Source organism: Triturus cristatus, chromosome 7 (assembly GCF_964204655.1).
Source record: "Triturus cristatus chromosome 7, aTriCri1.1, whole genome shotgun sequence".
Classification (NCBI taxonomy): Eukaryota; Metazoa; Chordata; class Amphibia; order Caudata; family Salamandridae; genus Triturus; species Triturus cristatus.
In genome coordinates, this window is record NC_140590.1 from 1,873,237,319 (window position 1) to 1,873,261,253 (window position 23,935).

Sequence of the window (23,935 nt, forward strand, 5' to 3'; positions counted from 1 at the left end):
TGCAGCCGGTAACCTCAAGAACCCCGAGGACCTGCCCTGCATTCCACAAGAAAGACTTTGGGCCAGATGTATGAAGATTGCGTTTTGCGATTCTATAAAAGCGAATTTGACCTATTCGCTATTATAGAATTGCAAAATGCAATGTATGTAGGTTTTAGCAAAAATGTTGAGATTCCTACATATTCCTTAATAGCGAATTGCAAATTCCGATTCGCTATTAAGGAATGCCTTCCCATTCATTCTTAGGGGCCCATAGGAATGAATGGGAAGACATTCGCAATTTTTCAGTACCAAATAGGTATTCGCAAATTGCGAATGCTATTTCAAGGGTGATAGGGGGGACAAAAGGCCACCCTGATGCACCCCCAAAAAAGGTAAGTGTGCACATGTGGCACACAGTTCTTACACACAGAGTAGAAGGTGTGAGAAGGAACCCTTCATCGGGAGGTTCCCGATCCGCTAAAATAGAAAAAAATCGTGATCATCCTGTAGAAAACCAGCGTAATATACAAACTTATTGACATCAATAAAAAAAGTATCCATCCTGCAGAAAATAATCGGCACCCTAAATGATGTTTATTGCATCATATATCTGAAAAAGGACGATTGTAAACATGCACTTCGCATCAAATCGATAGTGCGCCTCTCTGTCACAAACATTTTCACGTCAAATCTGAATGTGTGGAACCAAGTCCAGAGATCATATCTAGGAACTGAATCGGCTTCATTATTCCTAGAAGCCGAATGTTCTTCTTTTCATCATCATTTTTTGGATTCATCGTAACTTTCAGCTGTGGCCTTTTTTCCTGACGAAGGCACCCCAGTGTGCCGAAACGCGCGTAGAATTACCATCTGTAAATTGAATTTGTGCCACATAGTTTCCATTAAATTTCTAACTGTTAATTACATTTTAGACACATTGTGTCAACCAAATTGCGATTCCCTAACTGCATTCGCAATTTAGGTAATCGCAAATAATTGTGATTGCTCATATTGCGAATTCAAAAATATTGATATATTGCTAAATGCATTTTGCTAAAATGCGAATCGGACCGTTTGCGAACACAAAAAGCGGTGATACATCTGGCCCTTTGTCTCCCCTGAGCACCGGATTTGCTCATCCACAGACTCTGGCTCCGGCCAAATCCGCAAGTCTGCACCACTCTGCACTTGACGCTCACCGCCCGAGTTCAAGTGGCCCAACACCACGAGGAGGTCTCCCCGGTGATCCTGACCTGAGGTCTGGTGATCTCCGACCTGGACGATCCCCCCATCCACGACCAGAGCTGGTAGGAAAACCTGACGCCTAAAGACACCCCTGCACCCAAAGCCCAACGGCCTTGGGTGGCCCAATCGACTGTGTGCCAGCATCCCCAGGCATTCCAACTTACCTCTCAAACCGGTGGTCACCTCCAGAAGATCTTCGTCCCTGAGCCTGCAGTGTTTGTCCAAACTGGAGAATCCCCATTGAAATCAACAGGGCACCCAACACCAAAGCAGCACCCGGCACCCAGCTGCCCCTGCCTCGCTTTGGGTGTACTTTGGGTGCTAAATCGGATCCCCCTTTGCCCTGAGCCTAACACCCGGAGCTTTGCTCCCACAACCTTGTGGTCTGCTTGTGAGCAGCCACCAACCGGAGGCCCCCTATCCCCATTGGATAACATTGGGCCTCAGTACTCTGCATCCGGCCGCACAAGTCCCTGAATGGTGTGGGAGCAGGTATTGCTCCTGTCCATGGGAGCAGCTGCTTTTTACATGTTCTCTCCGGATGGGAGATATATGTGTTTTGTTTCCTGTCCACATTAGTTTATGCAGGAAACAGAACACAAGTCTGCTCACAGCCGGTGGGAGCATTTTTAAATTTGCCGCCGACCGGCAGCAGACATCGTTTTTGCTCCTGTTTGGCAGGAGATTAAAAAATTATTCCGCCAGATGGGAGCAAAAAAAATAGTGCAGGCAGATAAACTACTGTGGCCCAGGGGTGGGCTCCCTGGGACCCAGTAAATCAGCCGGTCCGGGGGTTGAGGTCCCTGGGGCCATTTGAGGCTCAGCGAGGAGGGCCACGCGTCTCCCTCTATTTTCTTTGAAGTGACAGCCCTGGGGCATGGGGTCCCCCAGACATTTTTAAGGCTCAGGTAGTGGGCCCATGCAGAACCCATCACTTTATTTTTGAATATGGTCGCAGGGGCCTCCTTAGGCTTAGGGGCCCCGGGTGCCCCCTACACCTTAATTAAAACATTGTCCCCGGGAGAGGGGGTTCCCAATGGTCGAAAATGGGTCGAGGAAGGGGGCCATGCTGCCCTCTCCACTTCAGTAATATACCTGGCCCTGGGGGAAGAGCTCTCTGGGGGTCCAAAATAGGCTCAGGGAGGTGAGCCCTATGTATGCCCTCTCCTCATTTAGGTATATATAAAAATAATTCAGTCTCCATTTTGTTATCTTTTTTTTGTTGCAATCCCACGGGACTCATGGGAGCGCAACAAAGATTGCTACATTTATTTGTATTTTGGCCGGGAGGGGATCCCTCTGGGTCCCCTCCACAGGGCCGAGGATGGCAGGGTATCCCTACCCTAACCCCATAAGTTATTTATTTTTTTAATCTTCAGGACAGTGGACTAAGTCTCCGAGTCCTGTAATGGCTGCCAGCAACATTGTTCTCATGTTGCTGTCTGCCAATCAAAGAGCACACTCCCGCAGGAACGTGTCTCCAGTGGGACCGAGGTGGCCCAAGTAAAAAAATGCTCTCTGGACCAATCAGAATATTCGATTTTTTCAAATTGGGTCCTAGGAACTCTCGTGAAAGTCCCTCAAACCAAGCCATTCAGATATACAAATATTTTGTAACCATAATCTCTACAAAACTACTGAACCCGTTTACACAAATCACAAAAAGCACACTCTGCAATTCAAGATACGGCTTCTTGCTGAATTTGGTGTAATTCCGTTCAGAAGTTTTTGCAGTAGTCCTGCTTAAAGAATTTCATGGAAAATATATGGGGACATTTTCTTTTTTGACCCCATCTTTTTTCTTGGCCCCTGCTTGACAGATTTCTTCCGCAACTTTCCAGGAAGGAGCTGAAATGAATTTGTTTCTTCTGTGAAACATTTGAGGAAGCTTCTTCAAACGGGATCCAAAGTTATTAGCAAACAAAAAGCGGGAAGTTTATGGAAAAGCACATCTAACTATAACCACCCAGTGGCGACATATTGACCAGTTTCCATCGGTCCCTGTCCTTCGTGATGAATGACTGTAGTATACATTACAATAACTTCATCTGTTCACTAAGACCTTTCTCCTGTGTGATGACTCAGTGTCATAGACATCTACATCACACTGACCTCTCTGCTCACACCTTTCTCCAGAATGAAGAATGATTTTACTAGTGGCTTGTGACATGGTGCCTTGTCCACTGAGACCTCTGTTCTGGGTGTGTGTTGTAGTACTATGTGTAAAACTGACATATCCATTAAAACCTCTTTCCATGCTGACGAATGGATGTGTTCTGTATTCCTATAGAGTTATCTGTTTGGTTTGATTTGTTACTTTGGTGATTAGTTATTAGAGCAATGAATTTCAAGAGGCAGGATTATCCACAGACAACTCTCTCTTGAGTAATAGCTGAGTGTAGTAGTTGTTGAGCGTACAGCGAGTCCTGTGCTGTATGTCAGTCATCCTTCTTCATTCATTATTTAAAAAAAGATTTAATGGTATTTTATCAAATATATTGGAGTTTATATTGGTGGATTCTGTCATCAGTGATGTCATTTTAGATGTCATCAGCGATATCACCAGTGATGTCACTGACCATGTCAGTATGAGTGATGTAATATATGACGTCATAAGCAGTGCATTGAGTTGGCGAAAGTTATAGTTACCTCAGGTAACTGCTGACTTTCTATGGTTTTGTGCGTGTAAAATCTGAGCCTAACCATAATGTCCCTGTGACCTTTTTTTTTTCAGTGAATTTCTAAAGTTTTTTCAATTCTATTTCTTAAATATAATGTTACTGTAACCTTTGTTTTTTCTGTGAATTTCTACATTTTTTAAAATTAATTTCTAGCTATAACGTGCCTGTAACCTTTGTTTTTTAGTGAATTTCACAGTTTGTTTTATATAGATTGTACTACAATTCCACCTATAAATTTAATCTAGTAATAGTATTTTTTACAACTATATAAAAACATTTTATTCTCACAATTATTTTTAATATACATTTTAAAAGTAAAAAAAATCACAATTCAGGGTAATCAGTGTATGGGTATATGAATGGGTGAGTGAGAGGTTTTGTTGTGGTGTAAATGGGTGTGAGAGTAGCTGTATGGGTCTGTGAGAGGGTGTGTGAGTGGCTGTATGGGTCTGTGAATGGGTGTGAGTGGCTGAATGGGTCTGTGAGTGGGTGTGTGAATGGCTGTATGAGTCAAGTCAAGTCAAAATACTTTATTTCTAAGAAATAAATTCTTAAAGAAATATTGAACGTTACCCAATACATAAATATAAACAATCACGAGTATCATAAAATCAGTAGTGCACAGCACACATTTGAATCAATTCAACCAACACATGACTTCGGCTTATAAGATATAACAAAATGAGCATTTAAAATTTCTCCATACTAAAACCCAATAGGTCAACAGCCCAAAATCACACATATATTAAAAACATTTTAAAAAGAAAGAGAGTGACAAATTACCAGCCGCATGCGACTCGTTTTGCCCAAGTAAAACATTTTAAAGCGTAGTGTGCGTAGCAACTTATCACATTCACAAGTGACTTTCTTAATATACCTTAGTGACAAGGGCAAATTTCTCATCACCAGACCCGAATAAAAAAACAAACATCCCAGTAAAAAGCCCTAAATCCGTACTCCCACCCCAGGCCCAATCCCCCTTACCTCTACAGGACAACGAGGCAGCTCTTCTGGGGTGAGGCGTGGCACAGGTCGTCTAGAGGAAGCAAAAGGGTGTCTCTGTTTCCTCTAGAATAGAATAGAATAGAAGAGGCATTTATAAAGCGCATGGCTACCCTGAGGCCTCCCAGCGCTAGGAAACCAGACGACTAGGCAGATCAGATTATACCATAGGAAAAAGGTGCGTTTTCAGAAGCCGTCGAAAAGGCAGGTATTCTTCCTCCATACGGATGGAGTCTGGGAGGGTGTTCCATGTCTTAGAGGCGACATAAGAGAAACAACGACCTCCACATCTCGTCCTGGCAATTCTTGGTACCATAGCGAGGCGCTTATTTGCAGAGCGCAGATGCCTTCTGGGGTGATATGGAAAGACTATCCTTCGAAGGATTAAAGGGCCATTCGCGGCCATGATCTTATGCGTGACACAGAGGGCCTTAAATTTAATCCTTTCCGAGACAGGAAGCCAATGTAGCTGTCTAATTGCCCTTCTTGCTGATTCTCTCCGAGGAATTTTCAGGAGGATTCTGGCCGCACAGTTCTGAACCTTTTGTAGTATACCCAATGTGAACAGGGGGGCTCCTAAATATAACGCATTAGCGTAATCCAAACGTGACAGAATCAGTGCCTGGAGGAGTAGTCTTCTTGCTTGAAACGGGAGAAGGGGCAGAATCTTTCGTGCTGACTTCATAATCCCGAAGCAGCACCCGGCTACCTTCATAGCCTGAGTCTTCATGTCAAGTCTAGTGTCCAGCCAGACTCCTAAGCTCTTGATATGCTTTTTGGGAATCGGCGGGTCTCCCATACACCCAGGCCAAGCCAACGGCATGTCTGGGAGTAAAGGTTTACCAAGCAGCATAAGCTCTGTTTTAATCCCATTCAGCTGGAGACAGGACTTTTTCATCCAAACGGATATTTCCTCAAGGCACCTGGAAAGATTGCTTCCCGGTTGTCCTGCGTCTTTAAGGGAGACGATCAACTGAGTGTCATCGGCATACGTAACAATTTGTATGCCAAATGCCTCTACAATTTTGGCTAAAGGACACATATAAATATTAAAAAGAGTGGGGCTAAGTGATGAGCCCTGAGGCACTCCACTCTTCAAAGGCACAATCCTGGAGGTAACATTCTCCTCGAAAAGCTGGAATGTCCGACCTTCCAGAAAAGAGGCAATCCACCTCAGTGCGGTACCGTTTATCCCCATCTCATGACATCTTGCAATAAGAATTTGATGGTTGACGGTATCAAAAGCCACACTGAGATCAAGGAGAATTATTGCAGCTGATCCTCCAGAGTCCATAATTTTCCTTGCCTCCTCCACTACGGCAATCAAGGCCGTTTCAGTTCCCTGGCGAGATCTAAAACCAGTCTGTGTAAGGTGCAGGCAGTCATGTTCCTCTAAATAAGTGGAGAGGATGGAATTAACATACTTCTCTGCTATTTTAGCTGTTCCCGGGAGCAGAGAAATAGGGCGATAGTTTGCCATTACCTCAGGATCAGAACCAGGTTTTTTTAACAAGGCCTTCACCATTGCTTCCTTCCAAAGTGGAGGAACCTTGCCTGTTGCCAATGAAGAGTTAATGAGAGTTACCAATACAGGGGCTACTTCTGAAGCAACCTTTTGCAGCACCGTGGGAGGCGCCTGGTCTTTAGGTGACCCTGATTTAAGTTTATTAAGTAAGGTCGTTGCTATATCTAAATCCAGGGGCGGGAAAGAGACCAAGCTCTGACCACGACGTATTCCAATTTCTTTCGTCAAAGCATCGAGGTCCGCAGTGGCGACTGCCGGAAAGGCTGAGTAAATCACTTGTACCTTGTCCTGGAAGTACTCTGCTAGGTTATTGCAGCGACCTTGTACATCAGTGGGGATCGTTGTGGTGAGTGGAGGGATAGTCAAAGATTTAAAAATTTTAAAAATTTCTCTAGGGGAATTGGGCGCAGATAAAATCTTTTTTTCATAGAAATTGGATTGAGTTTTCGTGATCTCCGCTTTATACCGTTTTATTGCATCGCGATATACTTTCTTTTTCTCAGGTGAAAAGTCTTTCCTCCATTGTCTCTCGAGTTGCTTACATTTCCGTTTAAGGTCTCTCAGTTCCCTAGTGAACCATGCAACTTTCTTTGGGCCCTTTTTAATGTCCCTGAGACTTAAAGGGGCTAATACATCTAATGAATTTTTAATCCAGTGATTAAATTGCAGGTTTGCCATTTCCGGGTCAGGGTCGAGAAGGGGGCGTGTTTCTTTGAGCATGGTGGTCCATTCTTCCATGGAAATATTGGACCAATTCCGATTCAAAATTTTGGAATGGTTTTCAACCTTCCTATTCGTTGGTGCTGACCAGGTGAGTGAAATTAAAAAGTGGTCCGTCCAGGGGAGCGGCTGAGGGTCGTCTACCTGGATAAGGGTATTAGTAAAAATCGGGTCCAACAGGTGACCTTTGATGTGCGTTGGGCCTGTCACTTTCTGGGGGAGAAGTAGCGCCTCTAAGGCGTCCAATAATTCCTCCACGTGCATAGCATCGCGGGATTCAAGATGTAAGTTAAGGTCTCCCAGAATAGTGAGATTAGGCAGGGAGCTGACCAAGACAGATATATTATCCACCAAATCCTCAAGAAAAGATCCTATAGCCCCTGGGGGGCGATATATTAACATGCCTGAGAAGGTGCAAGTGGGTGTGAAATTGATTGAAAAGGAACAACTTTCGCAATCCCGGAGGAGCCCGTCCGAGATCCTACAGCTAAAAGAGTCCCTATGAATAATAGCGAGCCCTCCACCTCTTGTAAGGGGGCGATCTTGCCTTTGCATGATGTAACCTTGGGGAAGTGCCTGAACGACCGCTGAATTAGAACAGTCCGTGAGCCAAGTCTCCGTGAGGAACATTACATCTGGTCTGGTATCTTCTAGGAGCAGTCTCAATTCTAACGCATGTTTTGACAATGAGCGGCAGTTTACTAACTTCATTTTAAAATCAATGTTTTCAGGGCAGGTCTTTCCTGCCTGAACCTTAGGCTTTAGGGAGAAATTGCATTGAACACAGTGATTTTGATCAAAGGGGGGGCCCAGACAATGATGACAATTGTGCGTGTCCTGCAAATCTCGTAGCTGTTCGGACGTGTAGGGGCGAGGTGCTATGATAGCGGGAGCAGGGGTCATGGCCTCTGGTCTCGTTAGGGCGCGGACGGGCGCAGACGGGCTTGCCTTTGGCGCGCCTTTGGCGCGCCCGCTGCGTGCGTCCGCTGCGCGCTCGCCACATCCGCCCCTTTTGAGCCTTGCCGCCCAAGCTCTCTGCGGCAGCTGCACCGCTAACCTCCACCTCCCCAAAATGTCCGCCGCCCCCGGAGTATTGAACAAAACTCCGTCCCTAGAGCTTCCCGCTTCCCGTTTCAACTGTACCACACGTTAAACAGGTAAGGTGCAAATAGCAATATTAAAAACGTTATTTAAAAAATTGCTTTTAAAAATTCGTTTTATCACATAAAATCACATAGAATCAGCGCACAGCTTAAGAATACAACAGCTTCCTTCAATGTCGCCTGGGTTCCAGTGCGCGCTCGCCACATCCGCCCCTTTTGAGCCTTGCCGCCCAAGCTCTCTGCGGCAGCTGCACCGCTAACCTCCACCTCCCCAAAATGTCCGCCGCCCCCGGAGTATTGAACAAAACTCCGTCCCTAGAGCTTCCCGCTTCCCGTTTCAACTGTACCACACGTTAAACAGGTAAGGTGCAAATAGCAATATTAAAAACGTTATTTAAAAAATTGCTTTTAAAAATTCGTTTTATCACATAAAATCACATAGAATCAGCGCACAGCTTAAGAATACAACAGCTTCCTTCAATGTCGCCTGGGTTCCAGTGCGCGCTCGCCACATCCGCCCCTTTTGAGCCTTGCCGCCCAAGCTCTCTGCGGCAGCTGCACCGCTAACCTCCACCTCCCCAAAATGTCCGCCGCCCCCGGAGTATTGAACAAAACTCCGTCCCTAGAGCTTCCCGCTTCCCGTTTCAACTGTACCACACGTTAAACAGGTAAGGTGCAAATAGCAATATTAAAAACGTTATTTAAAAAATTGCTTTTAAAAATTCGTTTTATCACATAAAATCACATAGAATCAGCGCACAGCTTAAGAATACAACAGCTTCCTTCAATGTCGCCTGGGTTCCAGTGCGCGCTCGCCACATCCGCCCCTTTTGAGCCTTGCCGCCCAAGCTCTCTGCGGCAGCTGCACCGCTAACCTCCACCTCCCCAAAATGTCCGCCGCCCCCGGAGTATTGAACAAAACTCCGTCCCTAGAGCTTCCCGCTTCCCGTTTCAACTGTACCACACGTTAAACAGGTAAGGTGCAAATAGCAATATTAAAAACGTTATTTAAAAAATTGCTTTTAAAAATTCGTTTTATCACATAAAATCACATAGAATCAGCGCACAGCTTAAGAATACAACAGCTTCCTTCAATGTCGCCTGGGTTCCAGTGCGCGCTCGCCACATCCGCCCCTTTTGAGCCTTGCCGCCCAAGCTCTCTGCGGCAGCTGCACCGCTAACCTCCACCTCCCCAAAATGTCCGCCGCCCCCGGAGTATTGAACAAAACTCCGTCCCTAGAGCTTCCCGCTTCCCGTTTCAACTGTACCACACGTTAAACAGGTAAGGTGCAAATAGCAATATTAAAAACGTTATTTAAAAAATTGCTTTTAAAAATTCGTTTTATCACATAAAATCACATAGAATCAGCGCACAGCTTAAGAATACAACAGCTTCCTTCAATGTCGCCTGGGTTCCAGTGCGCGCTCGCCACATCCGCCCCTTTTGAGCCTTGCCGCCCAAGCTCTCTGCGGCAGCTGCACCGCTAACCTCCACCTCCCCAAAATGTCCGCCGCCCCCGGAGTATTGAACAAAACTCCGTCCCTAGAGCTTCCCGCTTCCCGTTTCAACTGTACCACACGTTAAACAGGTAAGGTGCAAATAGCAATATTAAAAACGTTATTTAAAAAATTGCTTTTAAAAATTCGTTTTATCACATAAAATCACATAGAATCAGCGCACAGCTTAAGAATACAACAGCTTCCTTCAATGTCGCCTGGGTTCCAGTGCGCGCTCGCCACATCCGCCCCTTTTGAGCCTTGCCGCCCAAGCTCTCTGCGGCAGCTGCACCGCTAACCTCCACCTCCCCAAAATGTCCGCCGCCCCCGGAGTATTGAACAAAACTCCGTCCCTAGAGCTTCCCGCTTCCCGTTTCAACTGTACCACACGTTAAACAGGTAAGGTGCAAATAGCAATATTAAAAACGTTATTTAAAAAATTGCTTTTAAAAATTCGTTTTATCACATAAAATCACATAGAATCAGCGCACAGCTTAAGAATACAACAGCTTCCTTCAATGTCGCCTGGGTTCCAGTGCGCGCTCGCCACATCCGCCCCTTTTGAGCCTTGCCGCCCAAGCTCTCTGCGGCAGCTGCACCGCTAACCTCCACCTCCCCAAAATGTCCGCCGCCCCCGGAGTATTGAACAAAACTCCGTCCCTAGAGCTTCCCGCTTCCCGTTTCAACTGTACCACACGTTAAACAGGTAAGGTGCAAATAGCAATATTAAAAACGTTATTTAAAAAATTGCTTTTAAAAATTCGTTTTATCACATAAAATCACATAGAATCAGCGCACAGCTTAAGAATACAACAGCTTCCTTCAATGTCGCCTGGGTTCCAATGCCGAAAGCCCTGACCACGCCGACACCTTTACCACTGTTACCAGCATATGCCCTTACCACCAATGCAACGTATATGTCTTTACCATTCATACTTTTACAATGTTAATTTGTTGTAAAGGCATATGCATTGTAAAACAATGCGTGGTAATGGCTATGTGTGGTTATAGTGCATGCGTTGTAACGCATGCGTGGTAAAGGTACTGCGTGGTTACAGCCGTGTTGCAATGATTGTTTCCCATAAAAAAGGCCTATAGAGCCCTATGGGAGGAAGCTGTATTTTGTTAAGTAGGACACATACTTTTAATATGTCTTAAAAGCAACACTTACAAATTGTCGTTTGGTTATGGATAAAGTTAGTAGCCCCATTGGCTAACACAGGGTTAACGGTTGGCACCCCAACGTGGCTACCTACTGAATGGGACTACGTAACTGGGTCATGTAAGGTATCATACTATTCATGGCATTAAACCCGACCTGATGCCCAGATAAAATGTATTGCCACAATTAGAGTTAAGCAACTTTTAGAAAGTTGCCACTCTGTACTCCAGCTAGCCCAGGAGCCTCTTGAAAGCTCTGGCACACAGACATATTTCTGACCACATGGGGAGACATGTGAACCATCCCCCAGCCCAGGAACAAAGACAGTTACCACAGAGTGAGGTATCACCTCCTCTCCCAGGATGGCCACTCAGGGTGTTAGCCCAAAAGGTGAGCTTCAAACGCAAAGCCGCCTTTGTGAGGGAAGAAGCACCAACACCCCTGAGCAGGATTCTGAAGACAGGTTCAAGGAGGGAAAACTCTCCCCCAAACTTGCAGCACTCTGGTAGCCGCACCTCTAGGCTGGACTACCAACCAACTGACGCCCATGGAAGGGTTGTGCCATCTTGAAAGAAGCAAGAATATGGCAATCTGGGATAGCCAGATGGCAAACATCACAGTAACTTCGTCACTAGGTAGGAAGGGACCCAGTAGCCCACTAGCTAGTGACTGTGTGATCCCCTCAGGGCACTTTCCTGTGATAAATAAGGCACCTGTCACTCTGACCCTCAGACCACTTCGGAATCAGAGAGAGGACCAAAGAAGGACTGCCCAGCTGCCCTTGGACCAGCACTAAGGGAGGCTGCACCGTTGGAAGTTCTGCACCTGCTGCACTTTGGGGTAGCAAAGTTTGAACTGTGCCTGCAGCTCCTGGCTCAGGAAAAAGTTGAATCTCAGCCCCAACCTACAGCATTGACTCCAAAGATCAGTCCGCTGATCTCCTGGAACCAGCTCTAGGGACACAAGAGCTGAAGAAGCCCAGACCGACAAGTTGGTAGCCACCGCAGATGGTTTGCTGCTACCAGTCGCTGGGCACCTAAGAGGATGAATCTGAGAGAGCCAAAGGTTGCAACCGAGTCTGCCTGCCCCAGGAGTCCTATCCAAGTCTGGATTCATTGCACCTAAGGTGTGAAAAACAAGAACCCCCTGCTAGTACTTTTATGGTTTTGCTTGGCGTTCATTTGTATTGATATATATAAGCATCAGTGCTATGAATTATTAGGCTGCCTAGGGTCTTCACATACAGTTCATTGCACCCAAGGGACACTAGCCCCCACCTAAGGTTTTCGCCCCAACCGTGGTGCAGACTGACCAGTAGCCCATCATCCGTTGGCCTGCTACTGCAAATGTAGAGGCCTTTGAGGGACCCCGATCTCTGTGGCCAAGTTTGCCCCACTTCACCCGTGGCCGAGGGGCACCCACAAAGACACCCCATCGACTGCAACACAAACGGAGCATTCTTTTCCTGCATCCCTCAGCATCTGGACCACTCAGTTGATTTCAATGGCCCTTGACTTGTAAAATTTAAATCTTGCTTTAAAAATGTTCTGGTGGCCAGGTAACTGTCTAAAGTGTTGTCTTTGGCCCCCTAGATCTCTGTCCTACAAGAAGTGGTCACCCAACCCGGGCCGTAGTAGCCAAACTGTTTCAAACTTTTCAAATGTCTCTGGTTGATTTTGTTCATCAAGGTCTCTCCAAATTCATAAAAATATAATATGTTTTTAGAAATTACTTGCTTCTTTCTTTCGTATGTTGTGACTTTCCTATTTCATTGTTTCATGCTGTTAAAAGCTTTACACACAGTTTGTTTCTAAGCGTTACTGCTCACAGCCACAGCTACCCAGGGTTGAGCTTAAGGTTGAATAAACAAACCTGACTGGACCCAAGAAGGTATTTGTGAGTGTACTGCACGATAAGGCTCAACAACCATAGCTTATAGTATACTCAAACCCTCACACACATCAAAATATTGTTCCTGCCTAGAGGGAGCAGCGCTAGTTGCTGCCCCGTCTCAGCGGGAGCAATGCCGGCCCCCTCTGCATGCGAGGAGCTGGCTGGGGTCACAGGGGCCTTGGAGCTCCTCCAATGGCTCCAATGAGTCTGTGGTGGATGGGCTCCAGGGCAACCACCTTTGACATTGCGGGCCCGGGATATGGGGTCCCGAAAAGGCTGTGTGCCCCCTTCCTCATTTTTAATCATTTTGGCCTGTAGATGCTCGAGGAGGGAGGCTGCGCGCCCCCAAACTCCCCATTTTCAAGCATTTTGGTCCAGGTGGATGGGGTCCCCAGGGCCTAACAAGGGTGAGGGAGGGAGGACAGGTGGACCCACTCCCCAGGGCTACTGGGCTCAAGGCTGGGGGCTTTGTGACCCCACACTCTTTTGGTTAAAAAGAGGCCTTGGGGATGGGGTCCCCAGAGCCCAACACGGCTCACCCACCAGCCCATTCATTTTAAAAAAAGGCCCTAGGGGATGGGACCCAGGACCTAATAAGGACCGGGGAGGCGGCCCTGTGGGATGGGTTTCACAGGGCCTAATAAGGATTGGGGAAGAGGGGCCACATAGCCCACCTCCCCTGTAACTTAAACAAGCATTTGCAATGCAATAGGTCTCGCACTGGTGAAAGTTAGAGCTACTGGCGATGTAAATGGCAATGTTTCCTACTTATGTTTTTTTTCTGCAGTCGAGTGGTTGTGGGCATGCATGAGCGGTTTGATGTTTACAATCAGCAGGTTTGAAAACATCTAAACAAAAAGCAAGCTAATAAAGTGGATGGATCAGGAGGCAGAAAGTAAAGCCAAAAAACCTGGATTAATCACAGCTTCCGAGCGTAAGTAAATTGTGTGATATGAGGCAAATATTTTATTTTACTGATAACACCCTAACCTGGCTGCAGCAGCAGCTAGACAGGTGGCATTTGTAGAGCGGTTGAGGTGGTTACTCCTCTAACTAAAGACAGACTGCAAACAATCACATCCCTCAAAATGAGAGCTAGTTCTATAAAGAATAATAAAGACACCGCTTTTGTCGAAGGGATGGGGAAGAAACAGACCAGTGGCAGCTGGTGAATTTTCTAAGTGGTGTGGCGAAAACATGCATCATGAATTGCACTGAGCGAGGTAATATGAGCTGGTCCCTCTCTCCCATTTGGAAGTAGAGAGGCTTCTGGCATTTATCTGCACAGTAGCACCAGTGGCCAAATGTACTATATGCCTAACTACAAATGTGTTTCAACTGCACCCAATTTCTCTCTCCCGGAGATGCATCTCTTTAGTAACGCTATGTTGCCTTTGTGGCCTCGTTTGCACAATAGGATACTGTATACATTTATACAGTTTACCCATTCAGTCTACTGGCTAAAAGCTCAGAGAAACCAGCACTGGTTTCTGTGACAGACGAGACCCAGGGACACCAGACTCTGGAGCCTGGGGACGACAAAACATACGTTGACAAAATGTTTCATATCTGATCTAGTAGACAAAGCAAATAGCTTTGGCACGGGGAGACTGTTCAGCGAGATTTGTTAAGAGCCATGGTCGAGAGTCACTGTGTACAGAGCCATTAAGTGCACCAAGAACATTGGACAGCGAGTGCAACGTCTGCTGCGCCACAGGAAGGAGAATGTGCAAAGCTATCACCAGGAAAGGCAACGCTGTAATAGTAAAGCAAGTATTATAGAACATCAAAAAGAGAGGGAGTTCAATCGCAAATACAACAGGTGGAATCACATTAACAGAATTTGCATGACCTTCATCTAGAAATAATTGTACTTCTTTAAAGCATAAACTTGACCGTATATATTGTAGCGCTTTAAATGAGCACCAGTTCAATTATGTAGAGTTTCAGACACTGGTAGATTACGTGATTTGCCCAGAATCAAAGGCTGTTGAGGCTACGCCTCAGACTAGAACCTCGGTCCCCGGTTTCAATGTCGGCAGGTCTGGCCATAAGGCCACATTCTCTACCTGTATTAAATAAACATAAGCCAATATTTTCTTACTTTATTGCCTACTACATTAGAATATGTAATCCTTCCACTTAAAGCTTTATAACTCAGGCATTAGTCCACGAGAGAGACAATGTAAGTCACTAAACAGCGTGGTTGCAATTGGTGACAGACTGATGCAAACAAGGAAATTTCACAAGGCCGTGAGAGATGATGGCATCACGCGGGGCTTCCATATTCAGCGTCCTCTAAAACCGAAACTCCTGTGACACTAGTATTCACTCTGCTGCAGTCCCTCTGTTATGATAACTAAGGGCTGTAAAAAGGTAAGCCCAGACATGCGCCTTTCAGAGCCTCGTTTTTGCTTACGATGCAATAATGAACAGAACGAGGTAAATTAATCAGCAATGGTTTACAGTGCTACCAATACAATACATTGTAAATGTATGCAAATTAGAAGACCGGGCCGCAAAGCTATAAGGCAGAAGCCGCTGCCGAAACACAAAATGGGGGAGAATCAATACAAAGCTGAAAGAGGTCTCGACCTCGGAGGGTGATGGGGTGGGCAAATGGGATGGGTGAGATGGTGTTGGGCACAGCACGGGAAATGGGGGAGAAGAGTCATGGACAAGCTGACAAAAAAGATAAATGTTACCGTGTGCAGTGAAACCAGTGCTCATGTAAATCGGTCGAGATCGCTTCCTATAACACTGCAACAAAAAACAAACAAGCGGCCGTGAAAGTGAAAGTAATCGCGATAAAGCGCGGCGCGCGCGCCCGCGCACATGCACTGTAGCCCTAGGCTGGCCTGGTAGCACTTTTTGGAGCCCTCTCAATAAGTCTCGCCAGACCAGCGCATGCGCTGGGTCAGGCGAGACCTAAAAATGGTCCTGGGGAATGGGGTCCTCAGGGTCTAATAAGGCTCAGGAGGTGAGCCATACCGCCCCCCAAGGGTCAATGAGGGGAGCCATGCACCCCACCTCCCCTTTAATTAAAAAATCAGCTTTTGGGGATGGGGTACCCTGGGCCTAATAAGGGTCAGAGAGGGGGGCTACGTGCCCCCCTTCCCTTTTATTAAAAAAAGGCCCTGAGGGGTGGGGTCTCCAGGGCCTAATAAGGCTTGGGGAGGAGGGGCCACGCAGCCCACCTCCCCTTTCATAGAAAAAAGTCCACTGTGTATGGGGTCCCCTGGGGCTAATAAGGCTCAGGGACAGTGGCCACTTGGCCCCCCTCCCCTTATAAAAAGATACGTGGGGATGGGGTCCCCAGTGCTTATTAATGCTCGGTGAGGGGATCACATGGATGTCTCCCCTTTAAGACACACAGGGGCCTATCAACAAGGGCCGGCGATAATTATCGCTCAGCGCGCTTCGCGCAAGGATAATTATCGCCGGCTAACGCTGAATTTTATCGCTGAGATAGCGTGCTATCAGCAACGCTTATCTCAACAGCGATAAAATTCCAGGCGCAAGCTGCCAAATGTGCGATTATTGCCGGAAATCCAGCGATAATCGCACAACGTTTGGCGATAGCTTGTTGATAGGGCAGGGCAGACTCAGCCATGATATCCACCTTCCATTGGATATAATGGCTAAGTCAGATGAAAAGCAGGCATAAGTAAAGTAGCAATAACCGTGATTAGCGCTACTTTTTTTTATCGCTCTGCAGGTTAGCGTGAGGCTAGATAATAGGAGAAATGTCGGTTAGCGACGTTTCTCACGTTCTTTTGGGAAGGAACGTCCACTTTGCATCTCATTAGAGATGCAAAGCTGGCCGTTAAGGGAAAGGGCGCTAAGGCAAGGATTCACGCGATAGTGTGACCATGCTCATAAAGCGATAAAATTATCGCCACTTTTCGGCCGAAAACGGACGCAAAAGCGGCGATAATTTTATAGCGCCGCCTTGATGATATGCCCCATAGAGGTCTATTTACAAACCCCTATCGCCACGGGAACGTCACTTTTAGTGATAATGTGATGGCGATAGGAACTTTGCCTTATTTACAAGGCAGCGTTAAGCCACTTGACGTAACTTAATGCTGCCTTGTAAATAAGGCCCCCTTTCATGCGGCTAATGGGTGTTGCGGTGGGCGTTCCACCGCAACACCCATTGATTTTAACGCTGCCTCCTATTTACAAGGGCAGCGTATATAGGAGGCTGCGCTATATTAAGACCAGGGAAAACCTGGTCTTAAAACGGCGAAACGAGGAGAGATGCTTTATTTCTCCTCGTTTTTGCTCTTTCCATGTGTGCTGCCTTGAGCAGCGCACATAGCAACAGAAAAACACCAATAATTGCCTATGTGCAGGAAGGTCCCCCTTCCCGCACATAAACAACCATTTAAAAAAAAATGCTGTTTTGAAACTTCTGTGTGTGCTGCATTAAGCGAGAAGTTACAAAAGGCATTTCAAGATTGTGTATGTGCAGGAAGGGAGACCTTCCTGCACATAAACAATCTTCCCCTCAACACAGGTGCCCTTGCACTATGGTGAAAGGGGGCCTGCGTTGGCGCTAGGCAGATGAAGTTATCACCAGCGCAGGGGGAAACGCAGAGCGGCACCTTAGCCTTCTAGGCTTAATGACACGCTCCGCCACTTTCTTTGTAAATATTCCCCATAAGGTCCCGTGGCCAACCCACCTGCCGGGTTGACCTTACATATGGTAATAAAATATGACTTTACATTTTTTTTTAAATTTCATCAGTTACCTTGAGCCCCCACCATGCACTGCTTATGACCTCACATATTACATCACTCATGACACAATTTACGACATCACTGATGACATCTCCCATTACATCATTGATGACATCACTGATGACATCACTTATGACATCATCCAAGTTTCCTTTTTAGACATTGCTGTATAAACACCAGTAAATGTAGATCAGCTCAGAATAACACGAAGCATCTTTACTGCTGTCCTACAAACAACCCCCAGAGGTGAAGCAAGCTTGTGTTATGTGCAGCATTGACCCAGTGCCAAACCCAGACACCAAGTATGTGCAATGTACTGAGTGCAGCTGCCCACTGGAGTCAAAGGACCGGGTGCATCTGTCCCCTCTCTCCTTCCTCTCTCAGCCCCTCCCGGGCTCTGCCTCCATCTTACTTTGTCTTTTTAGAACCACAAGTGCAAGTTTTCCACAAGCGGTGCAGGCTCTGGCAAACCTGAACTACTTTCAGAGTTTGTACTGGTCTGTCCTAGAGCAGAGGTGAATTTGAATATATGGAAGGTGGGGGCCTGCAAAAAACACATTCAAAACAAGCACTGCTCTGTGCAAGTCTTGAAATTAAATGTAAATGTCCAGAACAATCTATTTTTTAATTCAAAAATCAAATGTGCTTGTAGAAAGTTAAAAGGTAAATTTCTCTCACGTTTGTGGAGACACAGAGTCTCTCTCAGATGAGGCTGCAAATCTCTCCATGGAGAGGAATCTTCTGTTCCAGGCTCATTCCTCACTCTGGGGCAGCTCTGTCCAGGGAGACGTCCTTGTCTGTCATGAAGGTTGTACTGAGAAACTGGTACAGAGGAGGGAGAGACAGGTACAGGGAGACAGAGAGAGGGGAGAGGGAGAGAGAGAGACAGAGAGAAGGTGGGAGAGAGAGACAGGTACAGAGAGATGGAGCAAGGGAGGAGGGAGAGAGGGACAGGTACAGAGAGATAGGGAGAGAAAGGTACAGAGAGATGGAGGGAGGGAGGAGGGAGAGGGAGGTATTGAGAGAACAAGGGAGGGAGGAGGGAGAGACAGGCACAGAGAGATGGAGAGACAGACGGAGGGAAGAAGGGGATAAAGAGAAAGGAATGAAGAAGAGAAAGGGAGTTGGCCGAGAAACAGTGGAAGTGAGAGAGAACGGGAGTCAGAGAAGAAGAGAAAGAGAAAGCAAGAGGAGTCCAGATCAACCTGATAAAGTGGTTCATGCAACAAAGTGTTGAAATGTTTGATGGGATCCGAGAGTGACTCCTCTTTGTGGCTCTGGCAGCAGAATATCATGGAATATATATTGTCTGACAACAATATTGTGCCATGAGTAGCCAGTGGTTGCTCCTCCGCTAAGGCGGAGGAGCGTCGCCCCACTACTCAAAAGGAAACTAAAACGATGATAACATATCATAATTATCATTTTAGTTTTCAGTGACTCGGGGCTGGCCGGAGCAGGTACAGGAGTTGTTTGCACTCCTTAGGTGAGCTAGACTGCTTGGCCGGCCCGCTGGGGTTGGCCTAACAGTCATGCGCACTTTGTATCTTCTCCACCAGGCTGATTACACAGCCTGGTGAGGAACATGCAAAGGCTCCCTGTCCCCGTTGCTCAGACCAATCACAGCGCTGCATTGCAGCCCAGGTGCTTCCTTCTGGTTCCTGCTGCCTGACCCGGGACAGGAAGAAGAGGACACAGGAGAGACGGCGGCCGGCCATCACAGGTAAGTGTTTTTTAACTTTTTTTCATCCCCTTTACCCTAACACGCCCCATCACCCGGGTCCGGTAGCAGCCGCTACTGTAAGTATCACACATTAGAGTTAGAAATTATCATTCAAAGAGATTCACTTTTTGTAAATGATGTTTTAGACACTATATTAAAGTCAGACATTACTTTTGTCAATGACACTCTGACACACAACCCTCTGTGTGTGTCTTTGCACAGCTGTAGATAGAAGTGCTGTCCACAGTAACACAAGAGCATCAGCAGTGGTGGAGGTACCACAGGCCAGGGGATGAAGGACTGTGAGGGGTGTGAGCTTGAACAGTCTAGTACACTACAACATGACATGTTAGGAATATATTTACATGTGAGAGTGTGAGGTGTGAGGGGTGTGAGGCAGGGGGTACCTACCAAGTGTGCAGCAGGTGCAGTGGCACTGAGCCTGGGGCTGTGAGGGGCCCTCTGCACCACTATTGTAGCTGCTTGAGAGCTCTTGGCTTCCTTGCCACACCACTGGTATGAAGCAGATATGTCCTCCGAGCTGCACTCGGTAGTAGGAAGGAGCCTGCATTTACCACGACTACTCAAGACTGAACAATCCCTGCGTCTACAACCCCCGCCCTCACTTACAGCATCTACTCTCCCAGAGTGACGCTCACTAACATGGCTGAACCCTAACACACATGAAGGCCAGTCCATGCCACACTGGATCTATCTGTCCACTAAAAGTAAGAGAAGCTGTTTACCTGGACGGAGGCACAGAGAGGTTTTCAGAAGAGAGTGCGGAGGATTCTTGGAAGACCCTGGACAATCTCCAGCCTCGTCCTGGAGACCAGCAGAGCTCTGCACCCTGGGGCTGTAGAATACTGCTCTCTCCACTGCAGGGGGGGGAGCCAGAAGAGAGGGAGAGGGAGAGAGAGAGGGAGGGAGAGAGAGATAGAGAGACAGAGAAAGAGAGAGAGAGGGAGAGGTTGAGGGAGAGAAAACAAAGAGGAGAGATTAATGGAGGAAGGAAGGGTGAATTTCTTTTACTCTCCAAACTGCAGGGCCCTAATGTTCTTCCAGTCACAATAACCAAGCGCTTGTTCAGCACTTTCCACCCTGGAGTAGAGCAGTCACTGAGTGTTAAACATGTGTGGCTTCAATGCTCTATTAAAACTATGGGGCATATTTACAATGCCCCTGCAGCACTTTTACACCACCAGAGCGTCACTTTTGTGACACTCCGGAGGTGCTGTGTTCCGGCCCATATCTGCAAGGCCACGCACAGCCACCCTGCATGGCTTTTCATCGCCTTGTAAATATGGAGTAAGGCAATGCCCTACTCTGCGTGGAAGGTGCGTTCCATGAGTGTTGCTGTGGGTGTTCCCAGGCAACACCGATGCTTTTAGACACTGCCCCAGATTTACACATAGTGTAAATCTGTGGCAGCGCCAAAAATAAATGCCTTCCAAAGCAGGAGTAACAAGGAGAATTGTTTCCACATGTGCCGCATTCTGCAACACACATAGAACGAGGAAGGTAGCTCACCCCTTCCCACCCCCAAGAACGGGCCAAACTACTGTACACCAACCCAACAGCTAGGGTTAAGATAGGTTGCCATATATCAAGCCCAATAAAGATGCAGAGAGACACTCAACAGGGTTGTCCCTTGTCCCTGCTCCTGTTCTCCCTGGTGATGGAGCCTTTAGCCCACCTTCTGTGTGCAGAGGGTCAACAATGGGGTATACCCCTTAGAGATGGCACACACTCTGTTCCGCTCTATGCGGATGACATGCTCCTCTACTTTAACAACCTGCATGCAGTACCACCAACCTTTAAATAACTGCTCACCTGCTGTGCTACGGTGCCGGGTCTCAAAATAAATTGGGCCATGTCTTGCCTTTTCCCACTTAAGGCTAAGACACCTGACCCAGCACTCCACATCAGCGGCGTCCAATTGGATTGGCACCCACACATGTTCTGATACCTGGATATACGTATTCATCATCTATCCCCGGACCTTCTGGATGATAACTTGGTCCATGCTGTGTTTGCTTTACCTGTGCACATAAAGTTCTAGCAGACCAGGCTGCTCTCGGTTGTGGACCGAGGGGCCCTCATGAAGATAATTATGCTGCTGTGTCTTCTGTATTATTTTGCCAGCTGCCCTTATGCACTCCCAAGCCCTTATTTTTCTCCCTAGAACGCTTAGTGGGTGAATTTATATGGCACAATACTCACTGTAGGGTGGCCACCCTAAACTCCCACTCCCAGCGGACCGCGGTGAACTGGGCATGCCCAACTTTGAACACTACTACATGGCCCCGCAACTACAATAGCAGGCACACTGGTTTGCTGGATGCCAATTGGGGGATCTTGTGACTGTCCTCCCTCAGTGGGGTTCTGGAAAGCTTGCTTTACACTTTTCACCCTAAGGCGCCACTGCCGTATGCGATCCTGCTTCAGGTCGCCTGTCTTTGCTTCAGTATGGCCCTTTTTCCTACTCGATTGGTGAGACTTTACGCCCCTGTGCTTCCACTGCTTGCCATGATACACGGAGCCACAGTGAGTCCCCTCAGGGAACTAGTCCCTGGCATGCGGTGTGCGTACAAAGTGTCGGTGATTTACACCTGGACGGGATCGTCATACCCATAGAGGAGCTCCTTGCGGACTCTGAGCCTCCACCAGGACAGTTCCCATTACACACTTCCTTTATTGGATTATTGAGAGAGAGTTGGGGAGACATACAACAGGAGCGTCTGCAACACCTTGCAATTCAATTTGTGATCCTTGTACCGAGATCAATGTGCCTAGTATTCCTTGGGAGTGTCATGCTCCAACCTGTGTGCCTTGTATTCCTTGGAGTGTCATGCTCCAACCTGTGTGCCTAGTTTTACTTTGGGAGTGTCATGCTCCAACCTGTGTGCCTTGTATTCCTTGGGAGTGTCATGCTCCAACCTGTGTGCCATGTATTCCTTGAGAGTGTCATGCTCCAACCTGTGTGCCTTGTATTCCTTGGAGTGTCATGCTCCAACCTGTGTGCCTAGTTTTACTTTGGGAGTGTCATGCTTCAACCTGTGTGCCTTGTATTCCTTGGGAGTGTCATGCTCCAACCTGTGTGCCTTGTATTCCTTGGGAGTGTCATGCTCCAACCTGTGTGCCTAGTTTTACTTTGGGAGTGTCATGCTCCAACTCGTGTGCCTTGTATTCCTTGGGAGTGTCATATTCCAACCCTTGTGCCTTGTATTCCTTGGGAGTGTCATACTCCAACCCGTGTGCCTTGTATTCCTTGGGAGTGTCATGCTCCAACCTGTGTGCCTTGTATTCCTTGGGAGTGTCATGCTCCAACCTGTGTGCCTTGTATTCCTTGGGAGTGTCATGCTCCAACCTGTGTGCCTTGTATTCCTTGGGAGTGTCATGCTCCAACCTGTGTGCCTTGTATTCCTTGGAGTGTCATGCTCCAACCTGTGTTCCTTGTATTCCTTGTGAGTGTCATACTCCAACCTGTGTGCCTTGTATTCCTTGGGAGTGTCGTGCTCCAACATGTGTGCCTTGTATTCCTTGGGAGTGTCATGCTCCAACCTGTGTGCCTTGTTTTCCTTGGGAGTGTCATGCTCCAACCTGTGTGCCTTGTATTCCTTGTGAGTGTCATACTCCAACCTGTGTGCCTTGTATTCCTTGGGAGTGTCATGCTCCAACCTGTGTGCCATGTATTCCTTGGGAGTGTCATGCGCCAACCTGTGTGCCTTGTATTCCTTGGAGTGTCATACTCCAACCTGTGTGCCTTGTATTCATTGGGAGTGCCATACTCCAACCTGTGTGCCTAGTATTCCTTGGGAGTGTCATACTCCAATCTGTGTGCCTTGTATTCCTTGGGAGTGTCATACTCCAACCTGTGTGCCGTGTATTCCTTGGGAGTGTCATGCTCCAACCTGCGTGCCTTGTATTCCTTGGGAGTGTCATGCTCCAACCTGTGTGCCTTGTATTCCTTGGAGTGTCATGCTCCAACCTGTGTGCCTTGTATTCCTTGGAAGTGTCATACTCCAACCTGTGTGCCTTGTATTCCTTAGGAGTGTCATGCTCCAACCAGTGTGCCTAGTTTTACTTTGGGAGTGTCACGCTCCAACCTGTGTGCCTTGTATTCCTTGGGAGTGTCATGCTCCAACATGTGTGCCTTGTATTCCTTGGGAGTGTCATGCTTCAACCTGTGTGCCTTGTATTCCTTGGGAGTGTCATGCTCCAACCTGTGTGCCTTGTATTCCTTGTGAGTGTCATACTCCAACCTGTGTGCCTTCTATTCCTTGGGAGTGTCATGCTCCAACCTGTGTGCCATGTATTCCTTGGGAGTGTCATGCTCCAACCTGTGTGCCTTGTATTCCTTGGAGTGTCATACTCCAACCTGTGTGCCTTGTATTCCTTGGGAGTGTCATACTCCAACCTGTGTGCCTAGTATTCCTTGGGAGTGTCATACTCCAACCTGTGTGCCTTGTATTCCTTGGGAGTGTCATACTCCAACCTGTGTGCCTTGTATTCCTTGGGAGTGTCATGCTCCAACCTGCGTGCCTTGTATTCCTTGGGAGTGTCATGCTCCAACCTGTGTGCCTTGTATTCCTTGGGAGTGTCATGCTCCAACCTGTGTGCCTAGTATTCCTTGGGAGTGTCATGCTCCAACCT

At 47.2% G+C, this 23,935-nt stretch overlaps 1 protein-coding gene across 1 annotated transcript in view; it reads right to left on the reverse strand.

The window, feature by feature from the left end:
• The window catches only part of LOC146813561 (uncharacterized), a 467,883-nt gene that overhangs the window by 190,872 nt on the left and 253,076 nt on the right, over nucleotides 1-23,935 (reverse strand). Inside the window, exons 4-5 of the mRNA XM_085615444.1 lie at nucleotides 20,026-20,157; nucleotides 18,235-18,378 (exon numbers count right to left, since the gene is read on the reverse strand). Of these exons, the coding sequence (XP_085471570.1) occupies nucleotides 18,235-18,378; nucleotides 20,026-20,157 (276 nt within the window). The remainder of the gene's footprint in view (nucleotides 1-18,234; nucleotides 18,379-20,025; nucleotides 20,158-23,935) is intronic.